Here is a 15,566-nt window from a genome sequence, read left to right on the forward strand (position 1 = left end):
AATGATGAAAATTACATCGAATATGAGTTTATATTGTCAAAAAAAAGACAACTCGTATTTTTTTGTATAATTTGTTTAAAAATACTCTAAAATGAAGCGGTGATTCTCAGTAAACTTTAATGTCATTCAATACCAAATTATTCCTAAAAAAAGGACCGAAAGAGTACTTTAAGATTCAGCTAAATATTTTTTTTAAATAATAAAAAAGCTGAAGATATTTTGTTAAATTCTAGGAAAAGCTTATTATGCGCAGCTTTTTTCAAAAAATAAAAAAAAAAACATTTTGACGCCGAAAACAGTATCAATAAGATATTACTAGCGTTTAAGATTGGTGTCAAGTCAATTATAAGAGATGAAGATTTTGATCAGTCCCAATAACATGTTTCTGATGTATAGAATCTGGGTCTTTAAAATTGATAAAAGCTCATTTTTGCGAATCATCAGAAATAAAAAAATCATACGCTGTGAATTGATATAAAAAAACTACAGGAGAAGATATATTTGTCTTATTTTATGAACTATCTATTATTGGTTTAAATATACTAAATATATTAAACACCATTATGTTTTTTTATAACACCTTATAATGTCTGACTATTTTATTAAAACAAGTTTCTTTCTCATCTATAACTATTCTTCAGTTAACAACTAATACATATGAACAACTAGTATATGAAGTCTAAGCAGACAGTTGGACATACATCAGATTCTGTACAACGTAAACGTTAAACCGAATTCTATCTCAGATCAACTTCCGCTCGTCTCTTACATTCCAAGTCTACTTTTAAGTACGTAAATCGATCCGTTTCCATCTCGACATCACAACAAATCGATTCATTCCTTAAAACTCCCAAAAAGCAGTGCGATCCGTCTCCGAGCCGCCAAAGAAAAGCGACTGCCCAGAAACAGCGGGTGGGGCGCCGCGCCCAGCTCCTCCTACATTTTCGCCGCGCGCAGCGATTGGACGTAGCGCTGTCACGTGACTGTGCCAGAGTCGGTAGCGGGGGCAGGCGCACCCGCCTAGCGCCAGTTTGTGTCGGCGGACCGCGGAGAGAACGCGAGCCAACGCTGCGCACTCACTGGTCGTAACGTTATGACGTTAAAACGTGAATTTTAAACTGTAAAAAAACTATAGTGCAAACATCAAACGTCACCAGGAGAACTTTGGATCGAACGTAAATTTGCAAATGTGAATATAATAATAATAATAGTAATAATAATAATAATAATAAAATGTGATAATAATAATATTGATGAAATGGCGATTTCGTATTTAAGTGATTATGGCTTCGATGAGAGATAGGAATTTTAAAATTTCGTTCTTATAGCTTGATAGTAATTCGTTGTTACATTATAGATGTTACTTACATGTATAATATCATATATTGTGCAATGGTTTAATATTTCAGCTATTTATTTCAATGCTACTGGAATTTGTGTTTATGAAAGTAAAACCTTCATGGGTTTTATGTATAAATATCTTTCAATGAAAATGTCGTACCTGATTCTTTAAAGTGACACGCGCTCCGCGTAATGAATTCGAGCATCATAGATATACGTTTTTAAATATAAGGAGCTGCATCAACGGATTGTCGACACCACCCCTCAGCAACTTCAAAAAGTGTATTCAACGAAGCACCTTTTGAAGTTGCTGAGGGGTGGTGTCGACAATCCGTCGATGCTCAATGATTTTTAAGTGTCGTTAAACCAATGAACCATAAATTGATTGCGTCCCTAATTCTTTCCGAAAGAAACATTAAAAATGCGCCTCTTATATTTTTATTATTTAAACAATGTATGTAACATTTCATATAGATAGATAATATTTTTAAAACAATAAATATAATATTTAAATTTGAGGTTAAGTTGCACATGTCTATTATAAATATGTTTTAAAAAATATTAATAACTGATTCAAATAAAAGTCAGAATGACGCATTGTGAAAAGCTGTCATAAATTAGCGTATTTAACAGCAGTTATGTGCTATATTAAATTATCTCATTTTCAAGTGAAAAAAATATATTTAATAAGACATTAAATATTTTTTAACAATAAATATTAAATTTGAGGTTAGGTTATACATATCTATTATAAATATTTAAAAAACTGTTAGAATAAACTGATTCAAATAAAATTCAAAATGACGCATTGGGTAAAACTGTCGTAAATTAACATATTTAACAGCAATAATGTGATACATTAAATTATCCCATTTTCATCAATTCAGTTCATAAAATAATAATCTACTAAGACATTAAATATGTTTTAATATTAATTATAATATTAAAAATTGAGGTTAGGTTATGCATGTTTATTATAAATGTTTGAACTGTTTCAAATAAAAGTTAAAATGGAAAAATCTGGTGTAAATCAACATATTTAACATCAATTATGTGCTATACCAAATATGCTTATTTTCATCGTAATGATTAGAATTAAGAAAGTATTATTCTACTAAGACATAAAATACTTTTCAATGAAAAATATATCAATAAAATTTGAGGTTAGGTTATGCATGTCTATTATAAATTAAATATATTTTACTGATTATAATTTTTTTAATAGCTAGTTTTATACTGCAATAAAAAATATAATCTTAATTGAAAAGAACTGAAAAAGTAACTTTAATGGCACTTAATTTCTCAAATGAGTAATGAAATATCTACATATTTAACTACTTTGAGGTTAGGTTAAATAAGTGCAATTTCAAATGCAATATAGTATTTTGCCAATGAGTTTTATTTTAATTTAATTAAATTGTAATATATTATATCAACTATTTACAAATGTTTTTAAATCAGAAAAACATTATATGGATTTAAATTATAAAATAATATCACTTTAAAATATCAAAGATAAACCATTGGTTAAATATTTGAGAACAATCATTTAATACTATCAATATTTAAAAAGAATATAATATTATTTCAACTTTGCAGTCTTGAGTTGAAACATCTTATCAGTATCAATATTTATTATTTTGGTGACATAAGCAATACTAATCAGGCTAATGAAAACATACAATATAACTTTCGAAATCAATATTTTAAGTATATATTACTAGCATTTCTAAGCCTAACTAATGTGTTTTTAAAATATTGAAAGAACATGTTTCTAAATAGTATTGATAGTTAACTATAATATTTTTGTAAAGACGGTTTCTTTGTGTTTCGCTGTGATACTATAATACTGTATTGTTATCAATTTGACCCAGAAGTTCTTTACGATATAAAAGCGTAATGAAAATAATAATTACCATTAACTATTACTGCATTTGCTAATGCTCTTATCAAACATGAGTCACCTTACTCACACTAAGCAACAAAACAGATCATTTCAAACCCAAAGATGTTTAACTGAACATATATCAGTCTTGAAGAGATTTCAAAGTTCCTACTCTTCATCTGAAGGCACATCCGATTAAAAAGTGTACGATAGGATAGAATCGCCTCTATTGGTCCGCCCTTATCCGGTGAGGGCCGTCGGTTGGCCAGCGGGCCATATGTAGAGTTTCACTCCCGATTAGCATCCGGCACGCGACGTTTTTCCCAGAATACGGGAATTCGGTAGGCGGCCGCCGGATTCGCCGACGAGCGCTGAGACCCGCCCTCGAAGCGAACGCAACCCCGCCTAGCGGCAAAGGGCCGCCTACCGCGCGTGAATTCTCGAAAAATTTATAGAAAAATACAATAAAATGGCAAATGATACAGTTTGATTGAATCTACATAAGCATTGGACTCATTTTTCAAGCTGTATGTGCTTTGAAAGTATCCCACTTCGATATATTTAACTTCCCCTGTCAGATACTCTAGTGAGAAAATCGTGTATAAGCTTTTATTAGATGAAAAGTAACATGATTGCGCATTAAAAAGTAGCCCTTAAAACTCAAATATGTCTTAGTAAAATATTTAACAGAATTTACATACACAAATATGTATCGCGTTGCTCTTAAATCATCAAATAATTATACAAAAAAAATTAAAACTTCAATAAATTAATATAATGGCGCGTTTAAAAGTAGCTTTAAATAAGTAATAATAAGTTTGACTAATTTAATTTTTGCATAATTGTAGTAAAAAATATTTTTATTTATAGTTTGGAGCAAAAATTTAAATTGCAACTTATGATCTTATTTAGATAAACATATAAACTAATATTATTGCACATTTTTAAATAAAAATTATGCAGTAACAGATAATTTTAAAATTATTATCAAATTAAACTATTATAATATGCCATTTAAAAGTAGCCTGAATTACTTTTTATTGATATTTTTATTTATATATTGTTCTAATGTTTTTAAATGATTTTCAAATATATTTAAAACTAATATTTAGAAGTAAAATATTTTGATTGCGCGTTTAAAATTAGTCTTAAAAATAAATTATAAGTTTATATTATTTATTTTTAATAAATAAATGTAGAAAAATGTGGATGTAAAATAATATTTAGTGCAAATTAATTCATCATACATTTATAATGCTATAATTTAAATTTTTAATAAATACAAATATTATTTAATAGCATTTAAAAGTAGCCTCTAAAATGTATTTCTAGATATTTCAAAAGCTTATTATTTTATAGTAGATGTAATATAATACATATTTAGTTCAAACTGATTCTTTATAATGCAATATAATACAATAAAAACTTTATTTTGAATAATAATAATATAAATTAAAAATAAATACAAATTTAATTGAATGGCATTTAAAAGTAGCCTCTAAGATGTCTCTAATGATATTTTTATTTATATGGCATTTAAAAGTAGCATCTAAGATTTATTTCTAGATATTTCAAAGGCTTATTATTTTTTTGTAGATGTATTATAATATTTAGTTCAAACTGATTTCATATGACTTGGTTATAAATAATAATTAATAAAATATATATTAAATACAAATTGAATTGAGTGGCATTCAAAAGTAGCCTCTAAGATGCTTTTAATAATATATTTATTTAAATGTTATTATCAGGATATATCGTTCTAAGATTATCACATAATTTTCAAAAAATATTTAAAGCTCATATTCAGCAATAGAATATTTAAATTGTGCATTTAAAAGTTATCTTAAATAACAAATTATAAGTTACTTTATTGATTTTTAATAAATAAATATGGCAAAAGTTAATTTTCTATATTTTGGATCAAAAGCTTATGATTTTATATTGGATGTGAAATAATATTTAGTTCAAATTAATTCAATATACATTTATAATGATATAATAAATAACTGTAATTAAAATTTACATTAAATACAAATAATATTTAATGGCATTTAAAAGTAGCCTTTAAGATTTATTTCTTAATATTTCAATAGCTTATGATTTTATAATTGATAAAAAATAATATTTAGTTCAAACTAACTCTGATAAAAACTTTTTTTAAATATTAGTTATTTAAATTATTATTCAATACAAATTTAATTGAATGGCATTTAAAAGTAGCCTCTAAGATGTCTCTAATGATATTTTTATTTATATGTCTTTATGATAAATAAAAATAGATTATCGTATGATTTTAAAAAAATATTTAAAAGCTCATATTCAGCTATAAAATATTTTGAGTGTCATTTAAAAGTTGCTTTAAATGTCTAATTATAAGTTTAACTCATTTATTTTTTATAAATAAATGTGGCAAAAGCTTTTTTTCTATATTTTGGATCAAACACTTATGATTTTATAGCATATGTAAAATAATATTCAGTTCAAAATGTTTTTATTTGCCTTTATGATATAGTATCATATAACTGAAATATAAATTTTAGTTATTTAAATTTATATTGAATATAAATATGATGTAATTTGTTTGGCGTTTAAAAGTAGCCTCTCTGATTCATTTAATGAAATTTTATTTTATATGTTGTCAGTATATCGATTACAAATTGATTTTCATCAAAAAAATAATCGAAACTCGGCTTTATTGATAAAGTATTGTGATGGCGCATTTAAAAGTAGCTCAGAAACGTTTATTTGTATTAATAATAGTGACAATTAAATTGTTTTTTAATTAATTTTAGATCCATAATTCTGAGCAAAATCTGATATTGAAGCTTATGAATTTAAATTGCGTTGGATGTAAATATTATTTAGTTTAAAATGTTTCTTTTAATTTATAATAATAAATAATAATAATTCTATGATTTATTTATATGTTGTTATTATATCGATTTAAAATCTTTTTTTTTAAATATTTGTAGCTCATATTTATTTATAAAATTTTATGATAACTCTATCTATATTTTTGATTCATAGTTTAAATGGATATCTGATATTGAAGCTAATGATTTTATTTTAGATGTAAACTATTTTTTAGTCTAAAATATTTACCTTTATAATACAATATCATATTAATGAAAAATAAGGTATTTAAATTTATATTGAATATAATTATTATGTAATTGCATTTAAAAATAATATGATTTCATTAGATTCAAAATTATATTTATAAAACAATTCAAAATTATATTTATAAAACAATTGAAAGTCGTATTCAGTTATTAATAAAATATTGTGGCGACGATACGTTTAGAACGTAGCTAAAAAAAAGAATTGTAAGTTTGTCTTATATTATTACTAAATAAATGTGAAAAGGGTTATTTTATCTATATTTTTAATCTATAGTATTGATCAAAATATGATATTGATGCTTATGGTTTTATCTTAGATAATAAATCATATTTAGTTCAAACTGATATACCGTTATAATAAAATAACAAATTCCTTAATAATAAATAATACTAATTAAAATTTATAATAAATGCAAATACATTTAATGCCATATAAAAGTAGCCTTTAAGATTTAATTTAAAGTATTTTTATTATTATTTTGGTAATATATCGATTGAAAATATATTTAAAGCTCAAATTCATTGCTAAAATATAATAATGGCACATTTAAAATTAGTTTTAATTAGCTCAGCTTCAAATAATTGTGTAAAAATTTGTTTTTATAATTATTTCAACAATATTTTATATCAGCAGCTAATGGTTTATTATTAATGTGAAATAATATGTATTTCAAGTTAATTTAAATGGCGTTATAACACAATAAAAAATAGCTTCTGTTTTTAATTTGTAATCATATATTATTTTTTTATTGTTAGTTGTTATTTTTAAAATATTTTGACAAAAACCGTCTATTTAAATTTAGGAGATCATTACAAATACAATAAAATTAGTATAGTATTTGGCAACATTTTTTTTTATATTATTACTACCTTTTTTAATTATTTTATTATATTGAAATATAATAAATAATATATGGTGTATATTAAAAAAACATATAAATTTATGAAATATGTACAAAAAAATTACAATTTCCTAAACGTTTTCTCAATAGTTTTACGAGCAAAAACACATCTCCCCACATACCCGAAAAATACACATCTCCGGAAAAAATCGACACAAAAACCGTAAAAAAACCTGTGGCTTTCTCCCGTAATAAAATAACACTTTCCCCTCTTTGTTGCGGGATTTTCCCCTTTGGCTCCGGCGGGACTCTTTCTGCCAGGACGCATTTTGAATTTTAATCGGCGCCACCATAAAAGCGACGCCTCACGTACTAGTCTGAACCTCGTTTCTGCGGCCCTTAATTGGCGATAACCGGGTTATTAACATTGGGTGAGCCTATTAACACTGGGAATAACGGGACGAACACGACCCTGCGTTGTCCGGGATGACCGGGACACTCCCGCTAAGCCTATAAATCGGCAACCCCACTTGACTGGCGACCCCCAGTGTATAAATCTTGGGAACAACATGGCAAATATGCATCGGGAGACGTCTTAACCACTTAAGTACCGTATAGATGGGGAAAATGTGAGAAAATTGTGAAATTTTAACTAATATAACCTAATTCAAAATGATTCTAGAATATATTATATATCATATGTCTTTCTGTGCAGAGCTTTTTTTCTCAAATTTCTGGATATTTAAATATAAATTTTAAATAAAATAAATATACTTATGCAAACCAGTTTTTATAATAGTTAACAATTTTTCACATTCTATAAGGGTCTTATAAAAAAATTCTTGTAAAATCATGATCAGAAAATGCTCAATATCATAATTTTAAAACAATCTAAGGTTCAATTTGATTCTGTTTTGGTTTTAAAAAACTCGATTTTTGCTCTAAGGTTAGAAAGTAATGCATAGAAAAAAATTATTAAAAAATATCTATTGTAGATATGCTACAAATAAATTTAAGAAATAATGGATATTGTCTTCCAGATTCTTGGGTTATTTAAAAAAATAATCTAATATTCTAAAAGCAAGTGGACTTTAGACATACAAATTACCTGATGATTGACATAGTTTTAAACCGCCTATATATTAAATTGTCGTGTTTAAAAATACAGCTTTCTAAAAAAATAAATACACAACTTGGCAAAATTTAGATTGCTCTACTTTTAAATGCATCAAATAAATTTATAACAATTATGTTTTGCAGATATAATTAGACACAATATTAGCTTTAACTTAAATGTTTATTTCAAAATATATTAAATATTTTAGGCCACTCTTAAAAGCACAAATTAAATAAATGATCAATATAAATTAAAATAAAATGAACGTAAAAATATTTTTATATAAATGTTATAATTATACAGATTGTCTATAATTGTACATGAATATTTAAATAGTAAAAAAATACTTGATTCAATTTTAAAATCAATTAAAAAATAAGAAAAAATGGGCTACTTTTAAATGCGCCAAATAAATTTAAAACATTAGGTTTTGCTGATATAAATGATTAAATGTATTGTTTGATTTTATATAAATATGCTACAATAATACTAAATATTTTAGGCTACTTTTAAATGCACAAATTAAATTAAAGGACAATATGTTAGTCTTTTGTGTTAGGTTTAAAATATATTTTAATTAAAATATATATTTTTTCTATTTAAATTTGGGTGAATTAGTTTTATATATAATTAAACACAAATATTTAAATGGTCAAATATCCGATATAATTAATCATATTTGTTAATTGTTTAAATAATTTTACATTTTGGGTTACTTTTAAATGTGTTAAATAAATTTAAAACATTTTAGTTATCAATATATAATGTTAGGTTTTAAATAAATATGCTAAAATTTTGCTATTAAAAATATATTAAATACTAACGGCTACTTTTAAAAGCGTCAATTAAATTTATGCACAATATATAATTAATTTCTGATAAGTAAAAAATATGTTTTAAGTACAAGTGTATTTATAAAAAAATGTTTTGAGTCATTTATTTTCTTACTGTAATTACAGTCAGTATATTTAAATAAATAAAAAATCAAATTTTGAAATAAGTTATCTAATAAAACATACAAGTACTTTTAAATGCGCCAAATAAGCTTTTTAGATATATTAAATATAATGTTAGATCTTATATAAAAATATGCTAAAATATATTTAATATTTTGGTTTACTTTCTAATGCACAAATTTAATTTATAATTAAAAAAAATTTTATGTTTAGTTTGAAACATATTTACAAGGCAAAAAATACTATTTTTTATTAAAAAAAAATTCTGAAATTACAATCAAAATTGTTTTAATATATATTTTAATATATATTTAAATATTTATGTCAAAAATATATAAAATAATGAATCAAAAAGATTAATTGAATAATTAAGACGCTTTTAGAAGCAACAATTAAATTTAAAAGAAAATATTTAGGGCTACTTTTAAAAGCGCCATTTAAATTTAAAGACAATATGTTACTTTTTAATGTTAGATTAGAAATACTTATTTATTAAAAATGATTCAACAATATTTTTTATAAAAAAATAGTAAGTGTAAAATACGTTTTTTTCATGTTAGGTATAAAATTAATTTAACAATTTGAGTATTTAAAAATAAATTATATAAAAATGACTACTAGGGCTACTTTTAGATGCGCCAATTATTAATAAAATTAAAAATAATTAAAATATCTAAATAAAATTAAAAATATGTTTTGAAATATTATGCAAAAAATAACTTTATAATATAAGCAACTTAAAAAAACAGACTACTTTTAAAAGCGCTAATAAAATCTATTCTGCAGGTTTGCCTTAAAATATTGCTGGAATTTATATAAAAAATCTATTTAACAATTTTTTTAATTTAGTTTTATATGTATGTATTGCTTATAAACAATACATTCATTTAGTATATTTTTATAATATAAACAGCAAAAAAATATTTTAATAATTGATTAGGCAAATTGTAAAACAAAACTTTTGGGGCTATTTTTAAATGCGCCAATTATATTTATAAAATAAAATATGTTCTACAGATTTAGTACAAAATAGTTACATTTTCCATAAATTAAAAACAATAAATGTATTAATATATGATACTAGATATTTGGGTAAAAAAATTAAATATGCAAAAAATAATTAAGATAATAAATTTTGGGCTACTTTTGAATGCACCACCCCAGTTCCATCTTGCTCTAATTTTCTTCGTATAATATTAAAATCATAAAATGCACCCACGTCATATTTAAAAACATATTACATCTAAAATAATTTAATTAAACTCAGTGCTCAGAACACCAGTGTCGAATTATCTCCTAAAGACATTCCTCCGTTTTCATTCCAGAGCCGCAGATAACTCGAACGACCGCAGATAACCATGAAACGCAAAAATTAATATAGTAAATATGTGCAAATGACATTATGCTGTGAACTCTCAACATAAGAAGACGGACTTTATAACAAACTAGAAAAAATGCAAGAAATCTGCAACACAGCTCCCTTGCCTTTGGATACGAATCCCTTAGCCAGGAAGATCAAATGCGAGGATTTTCCTCCCGGAGCCATGAGGGGGCCTCCGGTGATGGGGCCCGACGACATGTCCGAGGACGACTTCGTCCCCATGAAGCCCAGGGGCGGAACGCCGCCCAACTCCGGCCCTGGATCTGCCGGAGAACCGGGCTTCTGGTTAGTGGCAGGAGCGCAAGGATGTACCGAAACGGGCTTCATCAACAGCCAGCCCTCCATGGCGGAATTCATGACGGCGTTGCCTCCATTGCCGCAATCGCTCAGGGGCGCCATGTCGCCAGCGAGGTCTCCGACAGGGATGTATCCGCACCCCCATCCGCACCAGCCGCCCGGGTCGCCGGGCTTACCTGTGCCCGAATACCCGTGGATGAAGGAAAAGAAAACAACGCGGAAGAACAGTCAGCAGGGTACGAAAATTTATTTCATTGCTTAATTTTGGCTCAGCTTACTTCTAACAACACGTTTTAATATTCGATAAATGTTTTTTTACAACCTTTAGTTTTTATTTTTTAAGTTTTTGAAGTCCATACTTATATTAAAAATACGTGGTATTAGAATTGAGTTGATGGTGTGTCGCGTCTTATGGTATTGAAATTTCACTTGACTTTCAATACTGCTTTGTTTTTAACAACGTTATATAACTTTAATTGTTTTGATATATTTTGATATATAAAATACTAGGTAGATTTCCCAAAAATTAAGGATTGCTTCTTAAATACTTATACGGCTTTATGATCGTAGATTATCTTGTAAGATAATTTATATATAAAAGTAGGAGGTATTGCTCAAAATACTTATATACTTTCTGAATTTAGCGCAAATATAAAAAAACAATTTCTTATAGATATTTGTGGTCGTAATCGAGTATTAGTGTCAAACTATTCGAGTAATCTAATTACGATGTTATTAGATCTGTAAATGCCATTCGTGTTCCCTATTGTTATTTCCTATATTTCTTCAAAAAAAAAACCTTTTTTGCTTTGTGTGAACTTGCATAAAGGTCGGCTTATGGGACTTGAAGGACCAGCGAAACATTTAATATTTAAATATTTTATTTCGTCTTTCTAAATGTGTTAATTATAAATAGATTTATTCCAAATTCGAGCTTCTCAGGCGCAATGGTTATAAGCAAGGCCATCGAGAACGAACCCGGGTTCTGGTTCTGAGCCTCATGACAAAAATTCTATTTTATATATTTTTGAACATCGTAATATACTTTTTGAATAAATAATAATAGGTACGTTAACCCTTTCTATGCTAAAAACAAATATAAAAATCAGCCACCGTTGCGACATATTTTATGAAATCATATTTTATGGGAAATATTTTAATTAGATATTAAAAATATCTATTCATATTATTTACCTGATAATTAGTCATGTTTTCTTTGCTGCTCAGTGTTGCCATATAGTGAATTTCCAGTCTAGGTCAAAAGCAATAAAATCGTACTATCGCGGTGAAAACATAAAGATTCTTAATAATATTTTGATAAATGTGTTGATAGATAATCCATTGAATAATTTTGTGATATTAAATATATATTAAATAAAATACCAAGATGCAAATCCCATTAGAAACAATTGGTTTTTTTTTCATTCTGCTTCTAAAATAGTCTTCTGAGATTTACCTAATCTCACGTTTAACTTCTACAAATTCGATATATAAAACTATCTAATAATGAGCTATTCCAGATCATAAATTATATCATACCCTATATTAAATACTGCCCTTTTTGCTTAAAATTAACATATATTCACAATACTGACCATGTTTTAAAACTATTGACAAAAATGTAGGAAATTTAAGTAAAATTAAATATGAAAATAATCATAAATAAAAATATACTAATAGCATCTAACGTCATATTTAAATACAATTTTACTAAACCCCCTCCCTTCTTCCCGTGATTCAATAGTATTAAAAACATTTATATTATTGTTAATATAAAAAAATTGTCTAGAATTTTATTATCTTATAAAAAAATTCATTTCAAATCTAATTTTGCTATTATAAATTATGTTTATTATGTATGAAGTGCATATTCAAAAACAGCTAACTCCAATAATTACGTTTATTTTGTATATAAACAAATTCATTTAGTAATAAATATTTATTAATTTTATAAAAATATATAGCAAGATTTTTTCAAATTTAGTTTTGTTAATACTGAATATTTTTGATAGATTAAAAATGCATTATCAATAACGGCGAACTCCTATAATTAGTATTTTGTGATTTTTCATATATTATATTTAAAAAATATTATTTTTTATATCAAATATTTCAAATAGTGAACAAAATCTTTTATGACCACTGTTTTTATCAAAATCAGCAAACTCTCTGCAAATATGGATACTGCTATTTTAGTAAGCATACATATGGTCTTATCTAAAACAGAGATATTTTTAAAAATTAAATACCCTCATATTCAGAGTATCTGAAATATTATAATTAGCTATATATTATAGCTAATATAAATAATCATTTAATGTATTTTTGAATACAATTTAATAATATAATGTTTTACCCTCTACCCTGTACATTGATATGTATAAAAAATAATTTAAAATGCAAATAATGAAAAATGTATCCAGTTGTCTAGAATTAAATTTTTATCATTTTTTTTCTTTAAAATTTAATTTTGTTACTACTGAATATTTTTATTAAATAAAAAGTATATTATTAAAAACGGCAAACTCCCTATATGAACAAACATACATATATAAAAAATAGTTTTTTTTTACGTTTTTTAAGCACATATCTACGACGTTTCGTTAAAAAATTCTTAAGAATCATCTGTTGCTATTTTCTCATTATGAATAGTACTTTTGTCGTCTATTAATATACGTAATTTATTTGGAAATACCTATATGTATTCTTTCAAATGTAAAATATTAACAAAATAGCATATGTCTAATTCGTCCTATGTCAAACAATCGACATATATGATGAGGACAATCGGTCATGCGGCAAGTCGTCCGTTGATACCCATCCGGCGGAAAACGATTATTTTCCGAAAATTATTTAGTACGAAACAATCGTTCCATTTTGCTTCCTATCTACATACACACACGTATACCCATACCAAATTATATTTTCCTAGACCTTATTTTCAATGGCGGCTCTGGGAAGGAAGTGGCCGATTTCATACCGTTTCGGTACCACAAAACGGGGAAAACAATGGCGGGGACCTCCATTATAATTTCGGGCCTCCGCCATTGTGATTTCCACTTGTTTTGAATAAAATTGCCTATGTATGTTTGTGCGTGTATTTTTTTTCGGACATTGTATAGATACTATTTTTTAATGTTTTTTTCGACATGGATATATAATAACTTAAATGTCGGAGATAGGTATCGAAACTGAATGGTTTATTGTGTCGCAGTTATTTTACAACAACGACTGTGTCATTGAGCCTGTCGATTTTGAAATGAAAACTGTTTCAAAAGTGTGGCTCGCGATTTAGAAACTTGGGAAATAAATTTAATGCGTGTGACTCTCAGTTTTGCAATAAATTATATATTTCTATAAATATACTTTTGAAACTATTTGTATTACTCTAGCAGTTTTAATCAATAATCAAACTCAGACCTTTCGCATATTAAGCAAAGATCTTACAGTTTAATATAAGTATTACTTAATATTATAACCTATTGTTATCGTAGTTTATTGTTTTTAAGTTACATGCAATTTAAGTTATGCAAAACCTTCGTTTCCTAAAGTTCTTGAACTAATTTCATTCCATTATAATATTTTGAGTTTTTGTTCTTTAGTGTACTAAAGTATTTTTATAGTAAACATTTCTAAAGTTAAATCAATGTTTTCAATACAGAAAAAATTCAATTTTATTAAATAAATATTTTTATATTAATAGATTTATTTTCATGCTATAAAATCTAAAAATTGCCTATAATAGAAATAGATTTGCTTCACCCTCTCTTTTATGGAAGATCGATCTCCTGCTGTGCACAATGGGGTTTCTTCGCATCTCTGGGGTCAAACGTCTATATAACACCGCAGCTACTGTTAATTATACTTTTTCAACCATCAAATCTTTACTAATTTTCTTCCTGATCATATCACCCAATTGCTTATCTTAAATCATAATAAACCAATCGATCAAATACAGATGTTAGTGTTGTAAAATCCCTGAATTTAAGATATTGAATTTTTTTTATATATCTATAAACCGAAATAGTTATGTCAGCGGTTATTTTAACTATTGTGTTCCCTCGTGAAAGTTGCCAGGCGTTGACGAATTGCATTTTTCGATTCGGCGCTCGTGATTATCATATAAAAGGTGAATGACAATGGCAAAGAAGTATCGATCACCGAGGATGCCCTCAATGTCACATTATTTATGGAGCGAAGCTGTGCACCGACCAGGGCGTGTTCCCTTTGACGGATAGTGAACCAGAAAGGTCAGAGATGATAAACCTTTTCGAGTCGGCTGTACTAAATATAATAAAAGTGGAAACCTTCTCTTAAAAAACATTGACTTAAAGTCTGTTTTAAAATCACTTTTTAAGTAAACTATCAAATATTTGTATTTTGAATTTAGCTATTTTTTCCAAATATCTAATACTTTACTATAATTAAGTACATTTAATAGTATTTAATGATTAAATATTTTAGAGTAAGACACATGGTATAAATTTCAATCATTTGAGTTTTTCTTGCAATTATAAATTATTTTATATATTATATATAAAATATTTTTATATATTTTATTAAATTTTCTAAAACGATAATTTACCATTTATTTGGGTAAATTAAATCTACGTTAATAACCC

General features: G+C 26.1%; 1 protein-coding gene across 1 annotated transcript in view; it reads left to right on the forward strand.

The window, feature by feature from the left end:
- The first annotated feature begins 1,049 nt into the window (after positions 1–1,049).
- Positions 1,050–15,566, forward strand: part of pb (homeobox proposcipedia) — a 102,196-nt gene continuing 87,679 nt past the window's right edge. Inside the window, exons 1-2 of the mRNA XM_088185776.1 lie at positions 1,050–1,189; positions 10,592–11,180. Of these exons, the coding sequence (XP_088041902.1) occupies positions 10,721–11,180 (460 nt within the window). The 5' untranslated portion in view covers positions 1,050–1,189; positions 10,592–10,720. The remainder of the gene's footprint in view (positions 1,190–10,591; positions 11,181–15,566) is intronic.

This window comes from Plectrocnemia conspersa, unplaced genomic scaffold, assembly GCF_051122295.1.
Source record: "Plectrocnemia conspersa isolate PC_06_02 unplaced genomic scaffold, ASM5112229v1 ptg000005l, whole genome shotgun sequence".
NCBI classification, from domain to species: domain Eukaryota; kingdom Metazoa; phylum Arthropoda; class Insecta; order Trichoptera; family Polycentropodidae; genus Plectrocnemia; species Plectrocnemia conspersa.